The sequence below is a fragment of the Haliaeetus albicilla genome, chromosome 19, assembly GCF_947461875.1.
Source record: "Haliaeetus albicilla chromosome 19, bHalAlb1.1, whole genome shotgun sequence".
Classification (NCBI taxonomy): Eukaryota; Metazoa; Chordata; class Aves; order Accipitriformes; family Accipitridae; genus Haliaeetus; species Haliaeetus albicilla.
In genome coordinates this window covers 26724021-26749683 of record NC_091501.1, presented here as the reverse complement: position 1 = coordinate 26749683, position 25663 = coordinate 26724021, and the positions used below count along the sequence as shown (strand labels likewise).

The 25663-nt window shown below is 37.3% G+C and overlaps 2 protein-coding genes across 5 annotated transcripts in view; one reads left to right on the top strand and one right to left on the bottom strand.

Annotated features, from left to right (window-relative positions):
- SMC1B (structural maintenance of chromosomes 1B) overlaps positions 1–1047 on the bottom strand; it is a 34852-nt gene extending 33805 nt beyond the window's left edge. Inside the window, exon 1 of the mRNA XM_069806924.1 lies at positions 929–1047. Within this exon, the coding sequence (XP_069663025.1) occupies positions 929–1037 (109 nt within the window). The 5' untranslated portion in view covers positions 1038–1047. The remainder of the gene's footprint in view (positions 1–928) is intronic.
- Positions 1048–1265: 218 nt separating this feature from the next.
- On the top strand, positions 1266–19411 carry RIBC2 (RIB43A domain with coiled-coils 2). Of its 4 annotated transcripts, none has more exons than XM_069806913.1 (7): positions 1266–1472; positions 5105–5186; positions 6742–7086; positions 7764–7882; positions 14115–14342; positions 15887–16053; positions 17039–19411. In XM_069806913.1, the coding sequence occupies exons 1-7, from the start codon at positions 1356–1358 to the stop codon at positions 17118–17120; spliced, it is 1140 nt and encodes a 379-aa protein (XP_069663014.1). In that variant the 5' UTR covers positions 1266–1355; the 3' UTR covers positions 17121–19411. The 4 variants fall into 4 exon arrangements, with proteins under 4 accessions (XP_069663014.1, XP_069663015.1, XP_069663016.1 ...); XM_069806914.1 differs by lacking the exon at positions 1266–1472 and adding an exon at positions 1697–2295; XM_069806915.1 differs by lacking the exon at positions 1266–1472 and having other exon boundaries at positions 5104–5228.
- Positions 19412–25663: the final 6252 nt, after the last annotated feature.

Sequence of the window (25663 nt, the reverse complement as noted above, 5' to 3'; positions counted from 1 at the left end):
AGGATCTAAAAATCTAAGTCATAAACTAAATTATTAACAGACTGGGGAAACTGAGACCAAATGCTAAGCCCATCCTTGTGGATCTTTGTTAGGACAATCCTCACCTCCTATCATATTTTCTTAGGAAATAGAAGATGAAATCCCATTTGTTGAATGGAGCTTTCAGAAGAAGTGAATCAAGATTTAAAAAGTTCCAGCATCCACAGGATAAAAATGTGGAGTGACATCTACAAACCAAGGCTCTTGTGAGCTAAACTACAAAGCAGCTACCATGCTGCAAAGCTACTATCTCTTTCCCAGAGGCATTTACGCATATGGCAAAAACCACAGACTCAAATCAAGAAGCAGCTTTCCACTGCTACAGTTTACAGCCCAGAGTATTAAAGTAAAACTATCTTTACGTGACCTTAATAAGCTGAACTACAAGCTGGAGTGGCAAAGGCAAGGTGTGCTGTTTGCAAACCACTCATTCTACAAGGGCTGGAAAGGGTAAAGAAGTCAACTAGAAATGGAAATTCTTTCAAACATCCCACCTCTGTCCTTCCGTACTGGAAGAATCTATACTTTCAGTTAAAGAAGCAAGAGCAGTTCAAGAGCCTCCAAAGTTTTGCTTGTGCTGCCACTCCCCCAGGTGCACATGAAGAGATTTTAAGCAGGCCCATGGATCTTTACTTCCCCTCCACCAAGCCCTGCAACTCTCCTCCTCAACAGGCAAGCTATCACCGTCCTCACCCATTCAGTGCAGCCATGCTGGCCCTATTCCTGAGCCCGCACCTGCATTACTGCTGTTTCTTCCCCATCAGGCCTGCGGCGTTCATAGAAAAGACCCAGCAAAGACCCCAAAACCTCAATCCTGAGAGCTACGCTGGAGAAGAAGGGCCACCAGCCGGCCACTAACCCTCCACCCTCCCGCTCCCCAGCCTGCTACCTGATCCATTGGGCCCGATGATGCAGCTAAACCTCATGAAGGGGCCGATAACCTGCTGCCCCCGCCATGACTTGAAGTCCTTCATCACCAGCAGCTTGAGGTAACCCATGCCTGCAGCAGCAGGCCGGGCACTTCCCGCCTCTCCACAAGATTTAAATCATCAACGAGTAAATTTTACTAATTCCCCAACCGACCCCCGCCCTCTCCCCTCAGGAGGCGACAGGCGCCGACGCCGCGCCCTCAACCGCCACCCGCCTCGTGCTCGGCGCCACGTCGGGGGGCGGGGCAAGCGGCGGAGGGCGGGGCAAGCGGCGGAGGGGGCGGGGCTCCCGTTCCCATCGCGACCCGGTGTGTTGTTCTCCTGGCGGGCAGCTCTTCCCGGCCGTCGCCCGCTCAGCCCCGGCGGCCGGTCGCCCCTCTGGGCGCCATGAGCTGGTTGGGGCTGCAGCGAGACCTGCAGGAGGCTGCCGCCTTGGAGCGGCGGCGGCAGAGGGAGCTGCAGCGGCAGAGCCGCATCTTCAACGCGCGAGTCCGGACCATAGGGGTGAGGGCGAAGCGGAGAGGGGTGATGTGATCCCGCCTCCCCCCCCCCCCGCCCTCCGCTCCGATGTGTTCTGAGGAGACCGGTCTAAAGCGAGGGTGAACCCTAGGGCAGGCCAGAGGAGGGGGCGGCCATGCCGGCGAGGGAGGGCGGGAAGCGGCTGCCTCAACGGCTGCCGGCGGCGCGCGCCCCCTCAGCGCCTGCCAGCACGGGTGGTTCCAGGTTGGGGAGGGAAACGGGGAGAAAACGCCCCGTCGCGTGTTTTAGAGGGCTGAGGCGCTTTTAAAAAGTTGCTGGGGAAAGCGAGTTGATGCTCTGTAGGCACCGTCAACGGTTACTTTTGGCAGTGGTCGCTGGGGGTGCGTGTGGGGTGTGAGAGAGTCTGAGGAGGACTGGTGTCTCACTGCTGAGGCATTCAAGGGCAGGATTTCATCTTTCCTTGACAGAAAGATCAAGCCCTGTGTTTCAGCATCTGTGTAGGAGTTAACTTGATGTAGGATGCTTTACTGGGGGGGTAAGCCAGAAACTTGCCAACTCAGCTCAGGCAAAGTGGCATAAACAAATAAGTGTTTTTACCTTGCTGCTCTGCTGGTACTTCCCTCATCTGCTTGATTCCCGCTAGAAGCTAGAATCGGTGCTGTGAGAGATTTATTGTTAAAGGGGATCCTGCAATTGGTGCCTATTTTGCGTCAGGCAAAATAAGATCAATCAGGCCACGTTTAGGTATATGGAATTAATTGATGTGTCTGATTTTTCTTGGAGTGGGTGTCAGAATGTGAATGCCCTTCAGTCTGTGAAGATCTGTGGGGATGATAGCTTCATTCTGGTGGGTTTTCTCTAGAGTCATCTATGCAGTTTGCACCCTGAATGTCAGGAAATTATGCTGTATTTGACACCTATTTAAATTTTGGATGCAATGGTTCATTTAATCTTCCTGTAATGTGTCCAAAGGCCCATATTAAGATTCTGTGTGTGTGCATGGAGGGAGGAGTGCTAGGAGGTCAAGGAAGTTTAAATTTTGCTTGTAAAGTATTTTGAGTGCTCTGTGCTGATGCTTATATCATGTGTAAGTGCTGTAGCATTAACTTACATAGAACCAAATTTAGAATTGGTGAAAAGAAGTCCAATCTGTTGACTTCATTAGACTGGTAGAATTGCAACAGATGTCAATTTGATCCATCTTGTCTCGGGTATAGAAACGTGCCTCGAGTCAGTGGAAGGATATCCATCTTGTCTCTGACAGCACCTTGGATTTATTCTTGTCACTCTTATGCAAGAGTCATCCTAGCTGCAGAGCAAAGTAGCAGTTCCCACTTAACAAACAGGATAGGTTGTCCACCTGATACAGCATCCTGACACATATGGAAGCCAACAATATACTTAAGTGGAAGGAGCTAATAACCTTTTTTTAACAGATGTGGGATGGGTATAGTAAGATAGTCCAAATTTCTTCATCAGGAAACACATAATTTCTCTGGAAGATGGCTTTTCTAGGGCCTTAAAAATGAAATGTAAACCATAAATTCTCAGCTAATGAAATAGCTGAGAATGAAATAGCATATCTTGGTGTACTTTATTGAGCAGTACTGAAGTACACCATCTGAAGGTTTTTCCCAAATACTTTTGCAGAACTAACTTATCAGACCGGTTTTGATAGATCCATTTACATGAGACAGACATCTAAAATGAAGGAGAGCCCATTGGAATAATTCTGTAAATATTTTGATTAATATCATTCAATGTACCTTGCTCATTGGCTGAACAATGACTGCTGACAGAAGGGGCTGTTCTTGTGCTTTGAAGTTAGGCCAAGTCCAAAGCATGAAAAGTCCACAAATCTATACAGAGATATACTGTATCAGTATTTCCGATGTGGTTTTACATTCTTTGCTTTCTCTGTCTCTCACCAGTTTAGCTGAGCGGCTGTCTCTGACACAATTAAAAAATCAAGGCAGTATTTGACTTAGATACCACAAACCTTTCAGCAAGGATTGAGTAGCTTAAAAACATGGAGATAATATACTGACTGGAAAGCAGAATGGGAACCAAGATTTTAAATTTTTTTCTTGATTATTACTAGTTTTACTATTATTTTGACTTCTGTATCTGTTTCCTCATCTGAGTAATGCAAAAGTAAGGTACCGCTCTCTTCATGTAGAGATTTAAGAATTTATCCTCAGTAAATCACTGATTTCCCAAAAAAGTTCAGATGAGTAGTCAAAATGAAAAATTACTTTCCATTTATATATGAACTATTATACATAAATACAAGTAGGTCAGAAATTAGCTGCTTCAAACTGTTCATAGTGAGGGATTTGTTATTTTAACACTTAAACCTGTAGCTTTATGTGACTAGGAATGGTTGTTTCAGGGATGTATTCTTGTCAAATGAAAGCTGTTCAAATGGGAGAGAGCTGATAGCATAACTGAATTTGCACACGCAAGTTGATGCATTGACTTACCTGTATTATTGCCAGAAACTACTAATGAAGTCGTATTGAATTTGTCTTAACAGTGTTTCCTATAGTTATATTGAAAGGTTGGTTTCCCAAATGAGACCTCTAAATGAGCTGATATTTAATGCCCATGACACCATTGTTTTTGGACAGTGATACCCTGTAGAATTCTTTAGGATTTCACTCTTGCTTACAGATTTACCTCTTTGCCTGATTGGTATAACCAGTAGTCCTTCATAGCATTAACAATGTGTATTGTCAGCCATGATCTGTTCAGGTCTTTCTGTCTTGATCTGAATAGTTTTTAGGCAAAGACTATCAAAACACTTTACTAGATTCTTGAAGAATTGTCACTGTTGTTTGACAAATCTTTTAAAGACATTAAGTGACTTGACCAGTAAAAAAAAATAAAAATAAAAGAGGGAAAAAAAATCCAGGTGTCTGCCTATTAATTTGCCACCTTCTGTCAACAAATATGGGACCTGATTCTTTTGCCTACAATGTAGGTGGCTGCTACCATTTGATGATGTGCCTTAGGGTATTATGCTTTGCTCAGGTACCCACTATCCAGGGATGTGAATATTCTGTACCGTATCTGACAGGTCATTGTAGATGTTTGCATGTATCTCAAATAGCACCCAATATTGCATTTTGGCAACTACATGAATCCCACTCTATTGGATAAGACTAGAAAACTTCTTTCCATTCACATTATTTCTTCAATGTACTTTTAATGAATCATCTCCATTTTTTTCAAATCTGAACTATTACAACTTCCTGTCATCTTGACTGTCAGAATACTTACCTGCTTTATAAATGAAAGCAGAATAACAACAAAACCTAAAAATGCTGGCTATAATGGAGAAAACATATTCTGTGTAATGCAGCTTAAAACGTTTATATTTCTAGCTCTATATATCATGTGAATGTGGTGTTTTGTTCTGATTTGGTGCAAGAATATACCTATCATTATTAAAACAAAGCAAACAAACAAGAAAATTGCTGTTTCTGGATTTGCTTTTTATGTTACCCACGTTAAATAGTGATGTGTATATACTCTGTTGGTAGTGGTTTTATATCTATCTCATGCAACTGTGAATCAATGTAGCTTAACAATGCCTGGTTTTAATTGTTCAGACATAGTATCTCTTAAAGAGCTGCTTTTTTTCATTTTAATAGGTTGATAAAGATGCATTGGATACCCAGGTCAAGGATAGGAAAATTCAAGAAGCAGCTGAAAAAGCACGAAATGAAGAACTTGGTATATTCATAGATACTATGATATTTCTGTGAAGAGTTAAATGTAATTTACCATCTGTTTCCTCCTTTCTTTTTCCCTTCATGTGTTTGAAACTGCCGTTTTTGTTTCCAAACCGAGCCTACCTCCTCGAATCTTGCTATATAGCTCTATCTATATAAATCTATCAATCAAGATAGGTATATATAAGCACAATTGTAGGCTTTTCTCTAAATTCAGACATACAAACTGAATACTATAATGTGTAGTCCTATTTATGTTCATACATTTGCATTGGTACAGTATGTGTTTTCCTCAGTATCTTAAGATTTATATTGACATGATTAAACTGGTATGCATTTCCTAATAGGCTGGAATTTTCAGTGTTTTCTTTTAATAAATGTTGACAAATAGCATTGGTTGGAGACCTGAAGATACGAGAGCATTTTAAAAAAACTTAATTACTTAATACTGTTCTTTTCAGAATAGTGGTGGCAAATTTTTTTGATTGTTTTCTTGTAGAGTAAGCCCGTGTTCTGTCTGGCCATTCTTGAATAGAATATATAGATTCTACCAGAATCCTCTACAGATTATTATTGCTAGAAGCATGAATCATGTGCAGCAGGGTTGTAACTTGGAGCCATTGCTGAATCAGAACACGTAGCCACACAAATATTTCATCCGTGTCCTCTGACCTCAAAACCCTTTGTGGCCCTCTGTGTTTGGAATGCTTTCCTGTGGTATCATGTGAAAAGGTTCCACAGACTGAGCTCTCTGTGGGTTTCAAGAAGAGCTAGAATGAGCTGCCAACTTTCATGCTGTGCTTCTACGGCTGCTTGTGATTTTCCTGGCAGAATACCTGTCAGACTTCGACTCCTAGGAAACTGCCAGAACCTATGTGTAGCCTGGCAACAGAGGAAATGATCTGTCCTTGTGAATTATATTTAAATGGCTAAAATGGCTAGTTTTGGGTGGGTTTTTTTTGTTGTTTGTTTGTTTTTCTTTACAACTAAATCAATTATAGCATTTTGATTAAATGAGCAAGAGATATTAAGCTTTTCAAAAACTGTTAGTGCCAGCCAATTATTTTAGTGCTATGGTTAGAAAAATCATTGGAACTATGAAACAACTATCTATATTCCTTTCATTGGGAGCCCAATTTTTGTTTGTTTCTTAATAAGCAACTCAATGTATTTCAGTTGTAACTGTAAACTAAGAGTAAATGGGAAGAATTAGTATACAGTGCATTTCATGCATTACTGCATGTTTTAATCAAATGAAACCCCATAGTTCGAGAAGTATTTATCATTGTCTTTGTTTCACATGCATATATCATTGTAACATTAATAAGAGGATTGATACCTAAAAAACTGAAAGTGTTTTATAAGTAAATATTACTAACATGAGAGTGTTTGCTGGGCTGGTACTCACAGGTCAAATAGTCTTTCCTAAGGTGTAAGCATTTGAAGACTTATATTCTATTTATTCCTCTTCAAAACTATTTTCCATCTTACATGTGCACTTCCATGACACGTGCACTTCTAAGAGTTGTATTTTCACTGTGTTCATTTTTCTCTAGCTAATGAAATGAAGCAAAATGACAAGATCATGTGTATGTTAGAAGAACGACAGAAAAATTATATCAGAAACGTAAATAAGGCTATCAGTGATTTTCAGAAGAATTTTCAGAAGCCAGAAACAAGGCGTGAATTTGACCTGTCTGATCCCCAAGCCCTAAAGAAGGATAGACCTGCTCGACTTTCAGACAATGATCCTCGATGTACTATATCTGGCTTGCAAAAGTTTATGGGTGAAGACTTAAACTATCATCAGAGGATGAAATTTCAAAAGGAGCAGTTAAGAGAGTGGTCTCTTCAGCAACAGAGAGACTGGAAGAATGCATTAGCTGATCAAAAATTTGCAGGTAACAAAAGAAGATAATAAGGTTTTAATCTGCTTTTTCTGAAATTCTGATGTATCTGACAAAAATATGGTATAGCCAGTTTGACATAGCAGTATTTTAATATATTCAATATTTAACTTTTAGAAATACTGCAGCAGTTTTTAATTTAAAAGCTCTAATGTATTCAATATCTTGCTTAAGAAATCTATGTTTAATAACATGTGATGAGTATAATATTACCTAGGTTTCATTTCTGTTTTACGCCTCAAATGAAGTACCAGAGCATTCTGAAAAAACATCTGTTTTGCTTACTACATGGTATGTTTACTTCATTAGACAAAATTGGACAATCCTTACTGTTCTAGAGCAGACAAAATAATACTGATTTTTCTTTTCTAGCTTGTCATGAAACATTTTTTTCTGCAGTATTTAACATACTTTTTCATTTTAACTTTGTCTAACTGTTAAGACAAGATGGGTTTACATAATAAACTGATTTCATGAGTTACTTGAAATTCCAAAATGGAAAGCTTCGGTGGTAGGATTTGGATATAGTTATGTAATTTAGCTTACTGTATCTATAGCTCCTCTGTCTGTCCATCTCTCTCTCTCTCTGTGTGTGTGTGTCTTATAGTAGCTTACTCATGGCACATCACATCCCGTGAATATTGACTAAATTTCATTTTAATCTAATTTAGATGATCTTTATGACAAGAATAGGATTGAACTTGACCAAAAGACTATGGAGCAACAACAAAAGGAAGAAGAAAGCAGGCGTGCAGTTTGTGCAGCTACTAAAGATTTCAATAGAACCCAGGTAAATTAATATTGGGTTGGTTGGTTTGTTTTTAAAAGAAGTGGTGACACAAAAAGAATATAAGATGCGCAAAAGTACAATGAGTAATGATGGTTTCACAGAGGTTTCTTAGCAGCTAACTTCCAAGGTTGTTTCAGTAATTGGAAGACAGAATTTATTCACTTTGTCCTCTCCAAGGATCTAGCTATCCTCTATCTAGTTACCCTCTCTGAAAATTCTCCCACCTGGTTCTCAGCTTGCTGACTAGTGAGCAGCAACAACTCCCCAGTCTCTCAGGACTTTTAGTATGTAAACTGGGGTACAGCAAAAGCCTCCCATGCTTTCTTCTCATTTTATATCAGTCATTGGATAATCTTAGCTGTGTCTGCCTGCTTTTCTTTTTGCTTGTGTGGAAACATCACTACCAGTAGCCTTTTGTCTTTATTGCTTACATTAATTCCCCATAACCGCTGTTTTTGGCACTTTGGCTGCTTCCTTGGTATTTGTGTACATGTCTCTTGGTTGTTTACCAAGTGTGCTTTGGAACCTATTGAAACATGACATGAACCTTTCTCTATCTGTCTTAGTACCATTATCTGTCATGCTCCAGTTCTTTACCTTGCTGCACAGATATTTTTTTTTCCCGTTCAGCTTATACATACAGCTCAAAGGGCTATTAGTTTGGTTAAACTATATTTAGTGTGACTTAGCTTTATATTTATTTAGTGACATCAAAATAAGCCACATTAAATTTATCTACATCAAGTATGGTATCTTTGGTTTAAGTATATAAACGTGCCAGTCTTTGTGTCAGTGTTGCTTGAGACTTTCAGGGCACATTTGGCATATAATTTTGTTTATAGATAGCCCAAGGTAATTGAAAAGGCTTATGCTGCTTGAAGTCATGGCTACTGAACAGTATTTTACATTAATAGCCACAAAAGTACCCTAAGTAGCTGGTGCACTTAGGGTAGCAGTAGTATTCCAAATGATTGTTGTCATACCAATTGATTCCACGTAAAAATTCTGCTTGACTGGTATGCATATTAAATATATTAAAAAGTCTTGCTCTTTGTTTTTTCTAACATAAGGGCATGATAATGGAGGTTGGGGTCCTCTTAGTTCTTGTTGTCCCTTGCTATGTTGTATAGATTGAGTGACAGCTTTGAGCTCTTTTTCTTTCTGTGGTAGTTTACTTTTTTTTCATCTGTGATACTGTTTTCAGTTTTTCCTTTTATTTGCTGAATGGCTGAGAAAAGCTCTTCTTTTTCCCTGACATGATATTGTTGATGAAATGATGTCCCTGGTACAGTTGCTGTTTTTCTTTATTAAACATGCAAGCCAGAGATTTCAGGTTGCCAGGCCTTTCAGTGACATCTTTAAGAGAAAGTTACGTTACAGAGGGATTTTTTATACACCTTTTTCCCAAGAGAGGAAAAATAGGGCATCCAGCCTGAGAATGAACTTCACAGAAGAAATCTCTATGTCTGACCTCAAATGTATTGAACAGGAGTCTCCAGCGGTTTCAGCATTCTGAGTAGCTGGTTTGAAGATCTTAACCTCTTGAGGGTGCAGTTTCACACTGCGTTTTTGCTCTACACACATCTGCTTTACCTGTTGGTGGCTGCCAAAAGAGGAACTCCTTTTTCCTGTTCCCTAAGTTTCATTCATTTTTTTCTGCTGTGTCTCTTGCAGTCGATCTAATGGTCATGAAGCTTCAGGATGTGTTGGATCATTTCTCAAACCCAAATGAAAATGAACTCTGGTCTAGAATGAGTGACTGCCAGATCCAGCTGGGAGGAGTGAATGCACAGGTGGCAGTAAAGGAAGGGAGAAAGCAAACCCACCCTTTCTAAGGCATTTAGATAATATGGGAATGCATCTTCTGAGAAGAAGAAATTTCCTAGAACTTGGCTTTGGCTCAATCACTGTCTTTGTGGCCATCTTCTGTAGTCCTTACGGTTGCCAGTATCTTTAGGGGAAAAAAAAAAAAAACCCCAACAAAAAAACCCCAACCGCAAACCTGAACAAAAAAAAAACAACAGAAAACCCAGCAAGTCATATACTCCAGGCAAAACATGTTTTGGTCAGTCTGCTAGTCAATTAGTAAAGAATCCCAGCAGATGACTGAAGGTAGGGTATCTCAGTACTTCACAGCCTGCTTCATGACAAGATTTGATGTTGCTGCCCCCTGTGACAGTGGTTCAGCTTCCTCCACTTACCATAATACCATTGCCAATGACTTTATTGCTGACAAGCTTATCACTAATGGTTCTTTCTGTTCTTCTGGAATTAATTAGCAGGACAAAGAATTGATGATATGTTTGATACCATATTTCCCAGTGGTGACGGATCCTGTACTGTAAACTTTCTAAGCGTGTGTAGTGTCTAGAAAATCAATGCTATCCTTCCTCTCAGATTTTCTCTCACCTAAGTATGTGTTAACCAGGAACAACAATATTGCTTTTGTCCTTGGTATAAGAGAAGACTTCTACTCACTTAAACTGTCAGTTATTCCTGCTGAAATCATTCATTCATAAGTAGTAGTCATTTTAAGTTGGGAAGCCAGGTAACAGAAATGAAGGCTACCTGGAGTCCTGACTAGAATATGTGTTTTTCATTTCTTTTGATGGGATTGTTATTCCATAGCAGAATCTCACTGTTGCAGAAAGAGGTTTCTCACTAAGGATAATAACACTTGGGAATGCCCAATTTAGCAGTACAGTGATAGATATACTGATTATGTTCTTGAAATCAGAAAGAAAGAGTCATCTTGCTTTATATAGCACAGGACTTGAATCCTCTCCAAGACATTTTGTAGGTAATGCTAAGAACATGTGAGGATGTGATTACAGAGGATCTCTAATTTAATGAGCTCATATTTATAGACTTGTTAACAATCTTACAGACCTTACGTAGTTAGAATTTATTCCTGGGCATACCACATCATGGACATTTCATGGCATTATTCTGGTTCCTGATTCATTCTACACTATGCCATTACTAACACATTCAGAGCTAGCAGGCACTTCAGAGAAATAGCTTTCCAAGCTTTGAGTAAATAATGTATTTGCATTAACTGCAGAGGCTTTTTTTTCACCTGAAATGAAACATTTGTGTGCCTAAATGTAGAAAAAGAATGGTAACTTTTTATCATTTTTCAAAGTGTGCTGCGCAAACATCTTTTATCACTTACTTCCTATTCTTGATATTCAATGTCTAGAATCATCAATATTTCAACATTTTACCACATTTTCATGCATGAGGAAACATAGTGCACATACTGATTTTTGACAGACCTTGCTAAGCAGAAGTTTCTAGCTTCAATGTGCTGGATGTGCAATTATCTACTACGAGAGAAGTATCTGTAGAATACAGACAAAGGAATTGTATTTACTCTACAGATTAATAATACTTCTTTCACAAGTGCCGAAGACCCTGGATAGGTCACTTTTGTAATCTGTGAGCTTTGTGACTTCGTGATAAGGACTTCAGAAGGTGTGCATTCCTTTATTCCTGTATTGGCAGCAGTTAGTTCCTCACACACTCAAAACTTGGTGTTATTCTAAGCATGTGAAGTCCTGGCCTCATAATGCTTCTATGTGTGTTTCTTCTTTTGCTTTATGACTTGAATCAAGAGCAAAAGGAAGCATTTAGTAGTAGGGAAGAGAAATAACATTGGATCACAAATCAAAATAAAGGAGCATGTATTTGTGCATCTGTTTTCTTTTCCATGCTACTCCAATGAATTATGTTTTATTAGGGATTTGACTTGATAGGTTAAATCTGATGCATTTCCTGAGTTTAAAATCTTTCTTCTGCAGTGTCATTAATCATTGCATAGTAGTGGTACATGCATGCCTATGCATAGAGCTGGGAGTTTCCTCCAGTAAGATTCCCAGGCAGCTCGGAAATTTTAGGCTCTCCCTCTTACTAGGAAGGTTAGGGTTACAAGGTCTAAGTGCCTTTTTTGGATCTGTTGCTAGATCACAGTAGAATGACATTAATAGGGTGATCTAAATAAAAATTACGCATTTTAAGCTTCAGTAATTCTGTCATAGGCCAGTAAGTATGTGAGTTCCATCCGAAATGACTTTCTGTTAAATGTGATTTACTCTAGAGCATTTTCAGAACTAAAAATAATTGCTCAATTCATAGTATTAATAAGCTAAAAGTACATACAAAGATATTCTGGTTCAGTGTTCCAAAAATATCAGATGATTGAAAATCTTTAGGTTTTATGTTTTCTTAGAAAGTGCAATGTCATAGTTCCTTTCAAGTTGTTATTGACTCTTCCAGAGGAAAAAACCCCAAACTTCAGGGAACACATTATGGATTAAAAAAATTGCTTTAAACTGCTGGTAAAAATTGTACTCACTGACTTAAGTGAGACGAAAAAGTGGCCTTTAGTTTCCAACATACTATTCCATGTTCTGATGGCAGAACTGGTAATTACTAGACCTGAAGTTGATGTCTTGCCACTTGAAATTTGATTTGCTTGAGTTTTTCCATTTGTCTAAAAGTAGACACTTCTTTTCTTACTCTAGAGTAGAATGGATGTTCCTATTCGATGGGTGGTGTTTTTAAATATGAGGTTTTCTGCACCATCTAAGTTGAATTGTGGCTTAGCTAATTTATAATTCTAAAAAACCCTAATTTATCTTTTATTAGTTTGTTTGCACATCACATAATTTTATTATTTTAATGAAAACCACGAGGCTGTTTTCAGCCATGGAATTTATTAATCTAGGATAGTATTATTTGTTTCTTCTTCTGTCTGATCCCTAACAGGTTGTTGTCCATGTTTGCTTGGAGCAAATAGAGGTCGCTTTTTTACATTCTCCAGGCCTTACGCTTGGGAGAACTGCTGTCATCCAAACCCGAAGTCCATAAACACAAATGTAGAGAGAAACCCAGATTAGCAGTCTCCTCTGGTGGCATGAATCACTATGCTTACTGAGTTAGGATTCTTCTCCATAAAGTTTGCAAAGGAACAAGTTCCCACTCATGTGTCTAGACAGTCTTGTCATTCTCAGTTGTTTATATCTTCTAGTTGCTCTGCCTACTAATTTGCACTTCACCTTATATGCCACAGAAGGCTGTTTTACCTGTTGTGACTTTCTTGATGCATAAACTTTCATTTTTCATTTGTCCTCATCCACTTTCTAAATGTGTATGTGCCAACCAGTGAGCTACTTACTGGCAAGAAAAGTACAGAGCTGTTCTAGTTAACTTGTAAGGTGAATATTCTCAAGCCAGTGATTTTTGAACAAAGCATGAGACAATCCTGGGCAAACTGGAGAGATGGGTATCCACTGGTCTGTTGCAGTCAAGATACATGGATAAAGCTACATATGTGGGAGACATGTCTGGCAACCTGTGCTCTTTGTGCCCTAGCAAGGAGCTTGATTACTTATCCTCTGTCCAGGTGGAAGCTGGCACTGTGCATTGTTCCATATGGTTTAGTTTATGCATTACAGAAGAATGAGACAGGATTAGAAATGGATGAGCATAGCGGTATCATTCTACTTTTAATTAGTTTATTTAGTGTAATTCTTCTTTGGAAGATAATTACTTTGAAGTAAAATCATCATATTTGCTTTCTGGAATTTTGTAAGGGGAAAATTTCCTCTGAACAGGAGACTATGACCTTAGAGTAGACATTAGGAACAGTGATTTCCATAGGAAATGCATATTATGATTTCTGATACTACAGATACATTCACATAATGTGATTCAAGTTTGCATTTTGTATCAGCAAAGGGAACAGAGTCAAGGCTGCATCTTCAGGCTTAACATAGGCATCTCCTTGTCTGTTTGTTTAACAGTTTTGAGTGTTTAACCATGCTCTCCACATAGATTTTAATCTGTAATGTATATCAAGACTAGTGATTCACGATTGTACATTTTTATTGTAAATTTTTTCCATATTGTGTCTGGCCTCCAAATATCAACTGGTGTTTGCTTGTGGATAAATATGAAATTATTTTTTATTTAATTCTTGCTTTTCTTATTAAAAAAAAAATTCCCGAAATTGCTTTCTGTATGTGATCTGACAACATTGAAGAAATGTATACTATTAGATTGTCAATCTTAGCCGATAGGACCATGATCATAGTATTCATATGTGATGCTGTTGACAACTGTATGCAAGTTGGAAAGAAATCTGTTGTGATGTGCTAACTTTGTTGCATCCCTTAGTTAATATTTTCTCCTGAAAAAACTATCAGTTCTCTTCTTTCACTGAATTTAGGCTGCTGAACTAGCTGAGAGAAAGAAGTTGGAAAAGTGTCAAAAAACGAAAGAGGACATGGATGAAATTTCCAGCCTCCTTCAAGGAGACTTACTTTCGGAAAACTCTGAACAAGCAGTCAGTTCCTTTGGTAGACATCGTGTGATTACAGATCGATGGAAGGGAATGAATCGGGATCAGCTGATGGCAATCCGTTACTCTCAACAGCAACAAGTTCTGGAGAAGCTGGTATTTAAGCTTACGTGCATATTCTGTATTCCTGGTTGTAATAATATTATAGACAGTATCTGCAGAAGAAAATATTATTGTTTGCCCTGCACATTGCATTATAACACTGTGTTTTCCATTGATCTGAATTTTACCCAAACTTTAATAAATCAAACTGAACAGTGTCTCTGAAGCAGCTGGGAAGTGTCATGGAGCAGCAGGAATGGGCTGGAGCCCTGGAGTTGGGCTAGGAGGAAGGTTGCTGTGGAGCCCAGGGCTAAGGGCCCTGGGGGATCCTGGGGCATGGTCCATGGTGTCCTAGCTGAGGAGCAGGGTCCTGCACAGCCCAAGACCCAGGCTTCATGGTGCAGTTTAGGACTTGAGACGGCATGAGCTGTCTGCAGGGGATGAGCAGGAGTGGGCTGCTCCATATGGGAAGAAGAGCCAGGAGCTAAGGGTGAGAGCAGGGCAGGCCGAAGCAGTGTTCTCATGCTCAAGGGTACTCGAGCAAAACAAATACAGCAGGTCCAGTGATCCTGCTCATGCATGTTTCATAGTGTTAAAAGTTCATGAATGCAACGGAATTTCCTTTCTACCATCCCACACAGCTATGAGCCATGCTCTGGGGTAGAATTTCAATAAAAAACCCTAAATATTGCTAATAATTGCTGCTCTAAAGGTGTATGGAAGCAGGCAGTCAAAATGAAGAAATCTACACTTCCTAGGCAGTCAGGAGTGTACAGGCCTAGGTATTGTGAAGTAGGAAGCTACTTACTTCATTCAGTGCAGAGGCTGGATTCATAACAGCTAATGAATAGCTGTTCAGTTTTATTTTTTAATCCCTACAATACCATGTGCTACACTATATCTTATCTACTGCTGTTATTAAAGCTGAAGATAGAATTGTCATCTTCCTGGCTCTCCTATGACCCTAAAGTGAACCCATTCAAGTAGTTAAGCTGGCATAAAATGAGCCCCACCAAGAAAAGTGAGATTTTTTGCAGGCCTGGTTTCTTGAATCAGTTCAATGTGATGTTAGACAAGAAGTGAGGAACTGATAGTATAACAGGGGCAGAGGAAAAAATAGTTTGTGTCTACACATCTGGTGTTGGTGGCTCAGTTACCACACTGAGTTAGCCATATTATAAGCCATACTGATGTATACTAACTTCTGACCTCAAGAAGTTACAACTCTTGCTAACAGGAACTTAAAAAAAAAAAGTCTGTCTTGCTGCTCTAGGTTTTTAGAAAGCTAATATCTCAGAGACAAATAGTAATCTACTGATTAAAATTAGATCCTAATTTTCTTACCTTATGGAGAGGTAGGAGTCTGTCTTGCTCCCTGGAAAAGGACAGCTTTCTCATCTGCAGTATCTTACATCTGCCTAGCGTGTGGGCTCCTACCTAGTTTGGAAGTGCTTACTTTTTCTCTCTATTTCATATGCTACCCCTAGTGTTCAGTAAAGGCAAGCAAGTTTGTTTGGATGAATTTACCAATGAGACTTTATATAGACTGTTTCATCTTTGAACAAAGAGAAAATGAAGAATTGTTTTGACTCCTGTAGAGACTAAAAGAGGAAGAACGCCAAAGAGATGCTGAATGGGACAGGCAAAGTATACAGGCTGCAAGAGCTCACTTGATTTTAGAACGGCATCAACAACGACAGAATCGGGAACGCCGCCGAGCTTTAGATAACGTAAATGCAGAGTTATCTCAGGAGCAGAAATCAAAGTAAGTAGCAAAAGAGTTTTCTTCTTTTCAAATGAAACTCTTTGCCATTAACACAATGGCTTGGCTTTCAAAGATCATTTTTACTTGTATTGTTTGTTACTTTTTAAATACACTTGTTACAAGTTTATACTTTAAAAAAAAATCAACAATTCAGCTCAAGTGTGTTTTTCAGTACTATTTAAGCAATCTTCAAAGAGTAGGTTATGATTGTTACTGACTTACATGTATGAATTAGTAGCTGGAATTCTTAAAAGTGTTCCACTGACAACAGATGGTTGTCTGTTGACAATAGCAAAATAGAGAATAAATACAATTAACTATGCAGAAAATTATAACAGGTGTAAAGCAGTATGTGTTTCTTTTTTACCTCAGTTTTCTGAAACAGAAAAGGATGGGTATAAGTAGGGCTACTGGTTTCTGATAGCTCAGGGTTAAACTAATGGCACAAATGGAGCTCTTCCATTATGTATGACAAAACTAGATGATTCTTCAGCTAACCACTGGACGCGTCTTGGTGGACACATCTTGCATCTGCTCTAATGGGAAAGGAGGAAGATAATATGTGAAGGAAAAAAAAAATCAAACCAAGTGATTTGGTGTTCTATTCTTCCAGGTTTGATTCTTTTTCTTCTTCTTTTTATTTTTTTCATCATGCATACATACATACATTTTGCAAAAGAATTTCCAGTACCCGATGCTTTTTCTATTATGGAAGTAAAAATTTGGAATTGTGTTACCTTAGTTTTTCACTGTGAGACTTTTTTGAAGGTTATTTTAGGATGAAAAAAAAAAGGTTGCTATATTGAGATGTGGCATACATTTTGGACATATATCATCTAGTTATATTAAATTCCATTTCTAATAATTCTGAATTTTTTTAGTATTTATGAGTGCTTATGCATTACATCTTCTTTAGGTTTCTCAGGTTACTTCTATAGTATAATGAGAAAACATTTACTAACTGCATTTTTTTATTCTTTGCTAGGAACATTTATCTTAAAGAAGAAGCATATTCAAATTTTCCAACAGGCCAGTATTATGCACAGTTTAATACAACCAGCCGATGACATTCTGGACAAATCAACCTGAAATATACAGAAGTATAGAGACATATTAAAATTTTTTATTGAGTAATCCCATGTTTTTATCTGTTCCCTACTCTGTTCAACCAGTGCATTCAATCTAAAGGACAGCCTGCTAGGCCACATCTGTTCTAAGAAGAGGAAAACTGTAATAATTTTTAAACTTGATTGTTTTTCTAAAAAGTACTAGTAGATTCAGTAGTAGGTTGTTAGACTATAGTGTCTCAGGCTTAACTGTAATATTTACATGATCCATGCCTTTAGAAATCAATTTCTGGAAAGGAATCACAATTTAAAATATAATGCTACTTTATGCAACTTGGTCAGAGGGGAATGCTGCCTGACATAGATCACAAGTGATGCACTCTTAGCAGATTCTGTGGGAGGGAAGAAAGATTACCTAGGCAGAAAGTTTTGGTTTTGTTTGTTTGTGGTTTGGTTTTGTTTGGGTTTTTTTGTTCGTGTTTGTTTTTTTTTTAAAAAGGCAAAAAAAGCAGCCAGACACAAAAGCAAGCAAAGAGGAAGAAATGGACAAGTTGGTCAGAAATATTGCTTTTATTTCCTGAATAGTGGGAATAAGAAGAGAAGATTTCAATATTTGCCAAGGTAGTTAGAGCATTGAGGCATGACACAGAAATGGAATGTGTGTTACAGTAAGTGGGGAAAAGTACTCCTACATACACCATCACTCATTGGAAATAATGGAGAAAATTTAAAGGCAGTGTGCCTCTAAAGGAGAGTGTAGGGAGAGTTTACAGAAATGGTGGAAGAGGGGAGGAAAAAGCAGGCATGCACCAAACAAAATCAAGGAGAAAAATCTCAGCTTGTGCAGGGTAACACAGGGAAACAGTTTGCTTCCTGTCTTTATGGTTACCGAATTGACTTAGCAATGGAAGAGCCAATCAATGATATTTGAAAAATGGCCAAGTGAAACACATGGGAAGAAAATATGGAAAAGCAATGTAAGAAACGAACTGCACAAGAGGAATGGATGATCGGGATAACCAGAAAATCAAATCCAGAAGGAAAAGAGATAACATACAGAGGGCTGGAAGAAGGTTTAAAAGACTTAATGATCTAAAACAGAAGAAAGGATGAAAGAGATGAGAGATTCAGCTAAACATCCAAGACCTTCAAGATTGTGAATCCTTAATAAAAATAGGGAGGCCATTTATGAGAATAGATCTTGAAATAGGTATGTGTAGCTTGCCAGAATCTGGGATGTAAACTTGGGGTAAAAACATCCTTATGTTATTGGCATGGAGTCCACTGACTGTTCTTTGTATCAGGATAAGTGATAACTTTGAATGCTGGTGAAACAGGTTAAAGATGACTATACCAAGCTAAGTAGGAAAGACGTTTAAAGAAACTGAGGCTGAGGTAAACTCTAATGAGTTAGTCTTATCTTTGTGAATATAATGAAGAATGCATGCTTCTCAAGGTAGATACTATTAGGAGGATTTTGAGATGTTCGAAGGAAGCATTCCTTGAAAGGGCACTGTTCAAACAAGTCTGTTTGCATTCCTTGAAAGGGGACTCTTTTCAAACAGGTCTGTTTGCTCAGCTGAAATAGTGGCCCTGTGGGATCAGGCTATTAATACTAATTACCATGTTGAACCAGGTAATAACAACAGGAGTTTGCTAAAGACCATCATGTTAATCCCTCTAGATGGAAAGGAGGAAGGAAATCAAGTAAGGAGAATATAAAAATGGGTTAAAGAAGTGTCTTGGGACAGAATAACCCATAGCAAAAAGATATGTTCCAATTTTAGTATATTAATACAACTGGAACTAATTGCAGTATAGACAGAAACTAGGTAGAAAAGAAGTGTGGCTGGAATACAGGAACTGAAGAATGTGCTATTCAGAAAAGTTGGAAGATAAAGCTGAGAGGGGATCACACTTGCACCATTAATGATGAGCCAGACCACAAAGAAGTAAGAAGTGATGGTATTCAAGAGATTCTAATGTGATAACATTTGGAGATCCATTTATTTGTCAGACTGGGATTCACACATGGCTGGATGTCTCTGTAGTATTACCAAATACTGTATTAAATTGACAATCTCAGGAGTGCAGGTACTTGTCTTAGAATAGAAGGGCCATCAAATGGGGTGGGAGGATAAAATAATAGGCTATCTGTAGTAGTTTTCATTTAACTGAAGTTGATCTGTGTTGAATGTATCAGGCTCTGACTTTTTTTTTTCTTTTTTTTTTTTCCAACTAAAGTTTTAGTTACCTGATGGAAAAATGAATAAAGACAGTGGTGAAATGTTCGTGAAGTTGTCTTCATTTGTCCAGCTTGTGTGAGTAGGTGTTTACAGACTTTGACAGCTGTTCAGTTTAACTAAAATACTCTGGACCTAGTAAGATGACATTTGAGCTTCCTTAAGGAAGGACTATATGATTAAAGCCTTTTTGTATTTATCTACTCACCTGCTTGAAAACTTTTTATATGAAGTTACAAAAAGGATAGGTTTCTCAGTTATACTACAAATAAGCCTTTAGATAGAAATTCAAATAAGATGACTGACAATTCAATAATTGGGTAGGATCAGGCATCATTAAATTCCCTGGAAAACTTTCAGCATCATCAATTATATTTGCAAGAACAACCATACTACATTCTACCTGTTGTTTCAGAATACAAAATGTGAAATTTATTTTAGATGTTAAAAAAGAAGCACAATCAAGTTGTAGAGAACATGCTTAATGTAAAGCGAAAAAGGATTAATTGTCATTGATACTTTATACCAACTTATTTTATTTTGCACAGAAACAAGCCATGTTTTCAGTAGGCATATCTTAGCTGAGTAGGTGATAATAAGGGGTTGAGGTGCAGGAACTTCTCAAACCTGTATGGCTCTATAACAAACAAGGTGTGGACTGGTATCTACAGCTTTTGAAATGTCACTCTCTTTGCTTTTACTGCTGAATATTGGAATAAGTAGACAAGATGTATTAGAAGAGCGTTAACTGTTTGTAGGTGCTGTTTGAAAATGTTTGTTGGTTTCCATTACTGAGGTAATCTTTTCTTTGTGATATTTGTAGATATTTCTAATAAATATGGCAGTGAAAAAGACAGCATCTTGTGTATGAGGATATGGACAGCTAATTGGAATAAGTACAAATCAGAACTGTTGGAAGTAGAGGGTAAAGTGCATAGTTAAGTCTTTGAAGTGATAGTAATTGGTGTGAGCAAATGAGTTTGAAATTCTGTGTATGGTTACCCTTCTGTTCCTTTCCCTGAAGAGGGACTAAGAAATACAACAAAGTAAGTATCCAACTAAGACATTGTCCTTTCTTTGATGGAGGAACATGAGTTTCCAGCAAACTGTCTCAGGGACTTCCAGAGCTATAGGTGGTTGTTATTACAATTAGTAACTGTGATAGAAAAGTCTTACAGTTTTTGAGTCCACATAAATTCAGCATCCAGATGTATTGTTGCAGACTCCATACCTTTTTTTGTTTGTTTTTGAACCTGACATCTTCAAGCTTCGTTTGGTTCTTGTTAATATTTTTATGAAAATACTTTAAGAAGTTGAACAGCTGTTCCCTGTATTCCTTGCAGTTTTTTAGACATCTGTCACATCACTGTTTAATCTTCCCTTTTTCTAGGCTGAAAAATCCTTAGTTGGTTCCGTTGTTCCTCATTAAGAAGTTGTCACAGATTTTTCAGTCCTTGCTACCCATTTCTGTAGCTTTAAAAATTATACTCCATAACATTTTTGAGATGAGGGGGTCAGAAGATTGTGTAACAATGGTATGTTCTGTTTTATTCCATATTTTCCATAGTAATATATATGTATATTTCCATATAATCCCAACATCTGTTTTGTTTTCTTGGCCATTGTTGAGCACTGAGATGCATTTTCTTAGAACTCTATACTGTAACTTGGAGATATTTTTTTTCCTCAGTGGTATCAGCTAGTTCAGGGCCACCAAAATTTATATATAATTAGGGTTATATAATTAGGGTTATATATTATATATAATTTATATATAATTAGGTCGGGGGGTTTGTTTTGTATGTGTCACTTTGGGGTTTTTTGTATCAAGCTTCACCTACCATTTTGTCTCCCCATCACTCAGTATCACCAAGTTCCTATGCAGTTCTTCTCACCATCTTTTTACTACACAGGTAGGTTAATGTGATCAGTAAAGTGTATGATCACAATATTTACCTCCTTTTTCAGTATGTTGAATACCATTTTACCTAGGACAAAGGCTTGAGGGACTTGATGAGTTATTTCCCTTTAAAGCAGACCATTCATTCTTGGCAACCTGTTACTGTCCATTTTGTTATGCTGTTCTGTAATCTCTGTGATCAACATAATGGCTTGAGACATCTACCAATATGTTCCACATAATAAAAGATTATGGTTTGGAAACATCCCTACTCTCCTGCACTGTGAATGCACAAAAATTTTCTTAAATCTATTTGCAATGTCCTTATTTCTTCCGATTGCTGCTCTTATAAATTTCATCTCCTACAGGCTTCTCTTTCAGATTACCTGCTACTGAGGTATTCAGAAATGAATGCATATTTTATGCCTTTACTTTAGAGATCCTTAAACTTTGTTGTTGTCTGTGTTGTTAAGTTTTTACATTTAACTTGCCAGAGTTCGGGGTTTTTTTTCCACTGCTTCTGACACCGACCACTGGAGGTAAGATGGAATCCTTGAAAAAGTTTACTTTGTTGCCTAATGATGCTTGGGGAAGTTTTGTTCTTTCTAAGGTCTTGGTAATGTTTAATTTTGCTTACTTTTACTTTTTAGTATTTTTTTTCTTAACTAGGAATTTTCATAACCTCTAGCAAATCAATTTAAAAGATCATGTTGTTAAAAATATTTCCACTGCGTTTATTTTACTATATAGGTGAGAGAGACTAAATGAAACAAACAAACAAAAACCCCCTCTTATCCTCATGCCAGTGGGCAGTTCATTTTCTTCCAAAATATATGAATTTTCCAGGTTTATTGGTTAGTTAAAATTTTAAAGAAAAATAAGTCTGCTGTTTTATTTGCTATTTTACAAGAAGAGATGGCTGAGTTACTAAGTTGTGATAATGTAATGCCATCTCTTTCTCCAACTTTCAAAACTCAGAAAGGCCTAATAAAAGTCTTGCAGATATTAGTGAGCTTTGGATCAGAAGTGTGTAGGCAAAATTCAGCTTTTTTTGTTCAAAAATCAGAAATTACTGCAATTAAACATTGCAGTAGCTAATGAAAGACAGCTTTGAAGTAAAATTTAATACTTCTGTTAAAGTTAGGGTGTTTGCATGGTACAAGAAAGATGTTTAAAGGGTATCTCCAACTTAATCAAAACATGCGGAGAAACAAAACAAATTTTCAGTTAAAAAAACCCAGCAGAGCATCTTAAATCCAAAAGGAGTAAACAGACCTTAAAAAATAATTTCTTAGTGTTATTCTGGCTCAAGTTTGACCCTTCACTAAATTTTTTCATCTGTTGACTTGAGTAAAATTAACCTCTGAATTGAACTAATCAGAATTAGGACTATTACATTACTAAATTTTGTATTTGGTTGGCTAAATGACATTCTATTTATATCATCACAAGTCATTAAATTCTAGACAAATAGAAGAAATGTCTGCTGGAATAGTGCAAATCTTGTGTAAAGTTGGTATAAATAATATGGATTTGAAGGAGTTCAATTAGTAAATTGCTGCTGTTACTTTGGCAAGTTGCATAAGCAAGTAGTGGAGACTCAAGTTAGTAATATTAAAGAGATTTCTGCTCTTGTAAATATAGTCATTTCAAATACTGAAATTTCATTATAGAATGAGAAAAAGTAATAATTCTCTTTCTATTCTGTTTCATATTTCTGTGAGGATCTTGATATTTCTCTTTTCAAATGAATTCTTTTTAGGACACTTTCTTAGAACTAGTTTTTAGCTGCTTGTGTTAAACCGAAGATAGTGTTTCATATCAAATTCAATTCAGAGGACATTAACCTCAAAACTTCACAGTGTAGACAGATACATTACATAATCACAAATTTAATTTACAAATCAACAAGGCAAACTATTCATAGACAAGGGGGCATACAGATTTTAAAATGGAAAAAAATAGTTTCTGAATGGGAAAAAAAGCAGTTTTGGAATGGATAAACTGCACTTTATTAAGACTTCCTGGTTTTCCTGCTGCAAGGACAAAGTTAAGTTTTATTTGCATCTTTTAGTGAAATGTTATTAGTATTTTCTTCTTATCTAATGTTACTTTAGTAATGTTAATAAATAAAAGCACTTAATGAAGGAAGCCAGGTCAGTTCTGATTTTCCTACTGTAATTGTACTGTTCTCTATTTGCTTCTCATATACCTCCACATTTATTTCCTGAGGATACTGTGCTCATTCCCAGCCCTGTAATACAACAAAAATGTACTTCAAATTCTTGAAGCAAGGAAATATTCTGTATGAATGAGGGAGCAATTTAATGTTAAGTCTGTTCCAGTAAATTGTATGTGTGATTTTTGTTATACAATGTTGCAGTTATTAATGGAGTGAAATGCTTTTCAGATGGCAGCACACAGAATCTGGAAAAATTGAATATCTAGCAGACATTCTACTCAGTTAAAGGCTGATGATGCACTGGGAGTATGAGGAGTACTTCAGGTGATCATTTAATCAGGATAGATACTTCTTTTTGCAAGCAGAGTTTTATTTAAATATGAATTTATTTAAAGGTTGGTTTAGCTTATTGTTTAGTTAACTTTATTAAATAGATTACTGCTACTGTTCTTGTAAGTTTCTGTTGCTACAGAGATATATCTGTGCCTATTTTTGCATGATTATTTGAATACTTTTTTAGGACTTCAGCATACTTTCTGTTGGTTTAAATACTTTTTCAAATATACTGTCATATTCTTTTCTAGATTTATTACAAGAGTTATTAAATGGGACTGCATTACACAGCCACACACCTTACTGATTGTATGTACTACCCGCATTTTATGCGGTCAGCTTCAGAAAGATAGCACTTACTGCAGTTTAAAGCCATAGTTCTTGACTAATTACCAGCCAGAAGAATTGATCAAAATATATACAGGTGACTAGTCATGAAAAGGGAGTGCCATATGCATATATATTTGTCCCAGGTCTAGAGAAATATGCACTAGTTACTTCACTGATGTATAGAGAGTGAGCATTTGCCAGTCAGGAGAGGAGGGCATTACTGTTACAATTTTTCTTGCTGTTGATACTCTAACTCAGAAATGTAGTGCTGCTTAGCAAAATTATAGTGAACTCTCACCCTGAGAAATCTAATTCCTGTGGCTTCTTATTAGCAATCCTAATTCTGCACAGAAGAAACCACAAAAATCTTGTCTGTAGAAGAAACCACAGAAAATAAACAGCAGCCACTAGACGTCATAGTAGAAATTGCACAATTGTAGTTAACATAGCTAAAGATACTCATGCTGAGCTCCAAAAACTAATAGCCCCCTTCTTTCTATCCTTAGAAAAGATGGATAAGGGTAAGTAATTCTTTTGTAATAATACATGATCTAATCTAATTATGCCATTTTGCAATAATAGAAGAGAGTGGAAATATTGAGGATCCAGATACATCATCATCACAATAACTTGAAACAAAACAGCACTCCAGTATGTGCTCTGGGTTTCTTAACAGAATATTTGCTGTTACAGTGGTGGTGTTTGAAATATGTTAAAAAAGAAAGAGTACTAGCTATCTATTGATGACACAGCATATAAAAATGAAAATTATTTAGCTTTGAGCTTTATTAAATTTTCTATGATCTTTTCCATCAGTACAATTTAAGAGTTAATTCATACCACTTCCTTAATTGAAAATGCTAGGAAGGAAGTGAGGATTGGAAAACACTGCATATACAGGAAAAATTGACAAAAAGAAACTGCCAGTTACATAAAGATATTACCATTTTTTTTAAACAGAAGATTTTCTTGGTAATATTAAAATAATTAGTTGGTGTTTTAATGCTGTCACTGGCAATTAAGTGATGAGATACTGCAACATAGACATCATGAAAATTGGTTAAAATACTTGAGACCAATGACACTGCTCTGGAATTGGGATGAGTGAGGACATTAGTGAAAAGATAGATGAGAAAACAGGAAAACTGGTGAACAGTTTAATGCTGTAGTGTACGAGAAAACTCAGTTAAAAGAAACTGCGCAGACACTTAATAATTAGCGTTTGATTATTTTACCCATTTGCTACTCAACAGTGTCCAGCAAACCATCTGGCTGGAAAATGCTGTCTGTCTTACACGTGCAGAAGGATCCACTGTGATTCCCAGGTTTATGCTCCTGCTGGGATTACAGTCTGAAGCAATGAAAAGTTTGAGCTGTGAATTCTTGGGATATTTACTTCTCCCTGTATCTGTAGTTATCCGAATCCAGCTCAGAGATCTGAGTACTAAGTCTAGATTCAAGATAACTGAAATTGCAGTGGATCAGTTTTTTAGCCTACCACTGCATATATGAGCATGTAATGTGTAAGTGTAGATGCATATACAGGCACATAAAT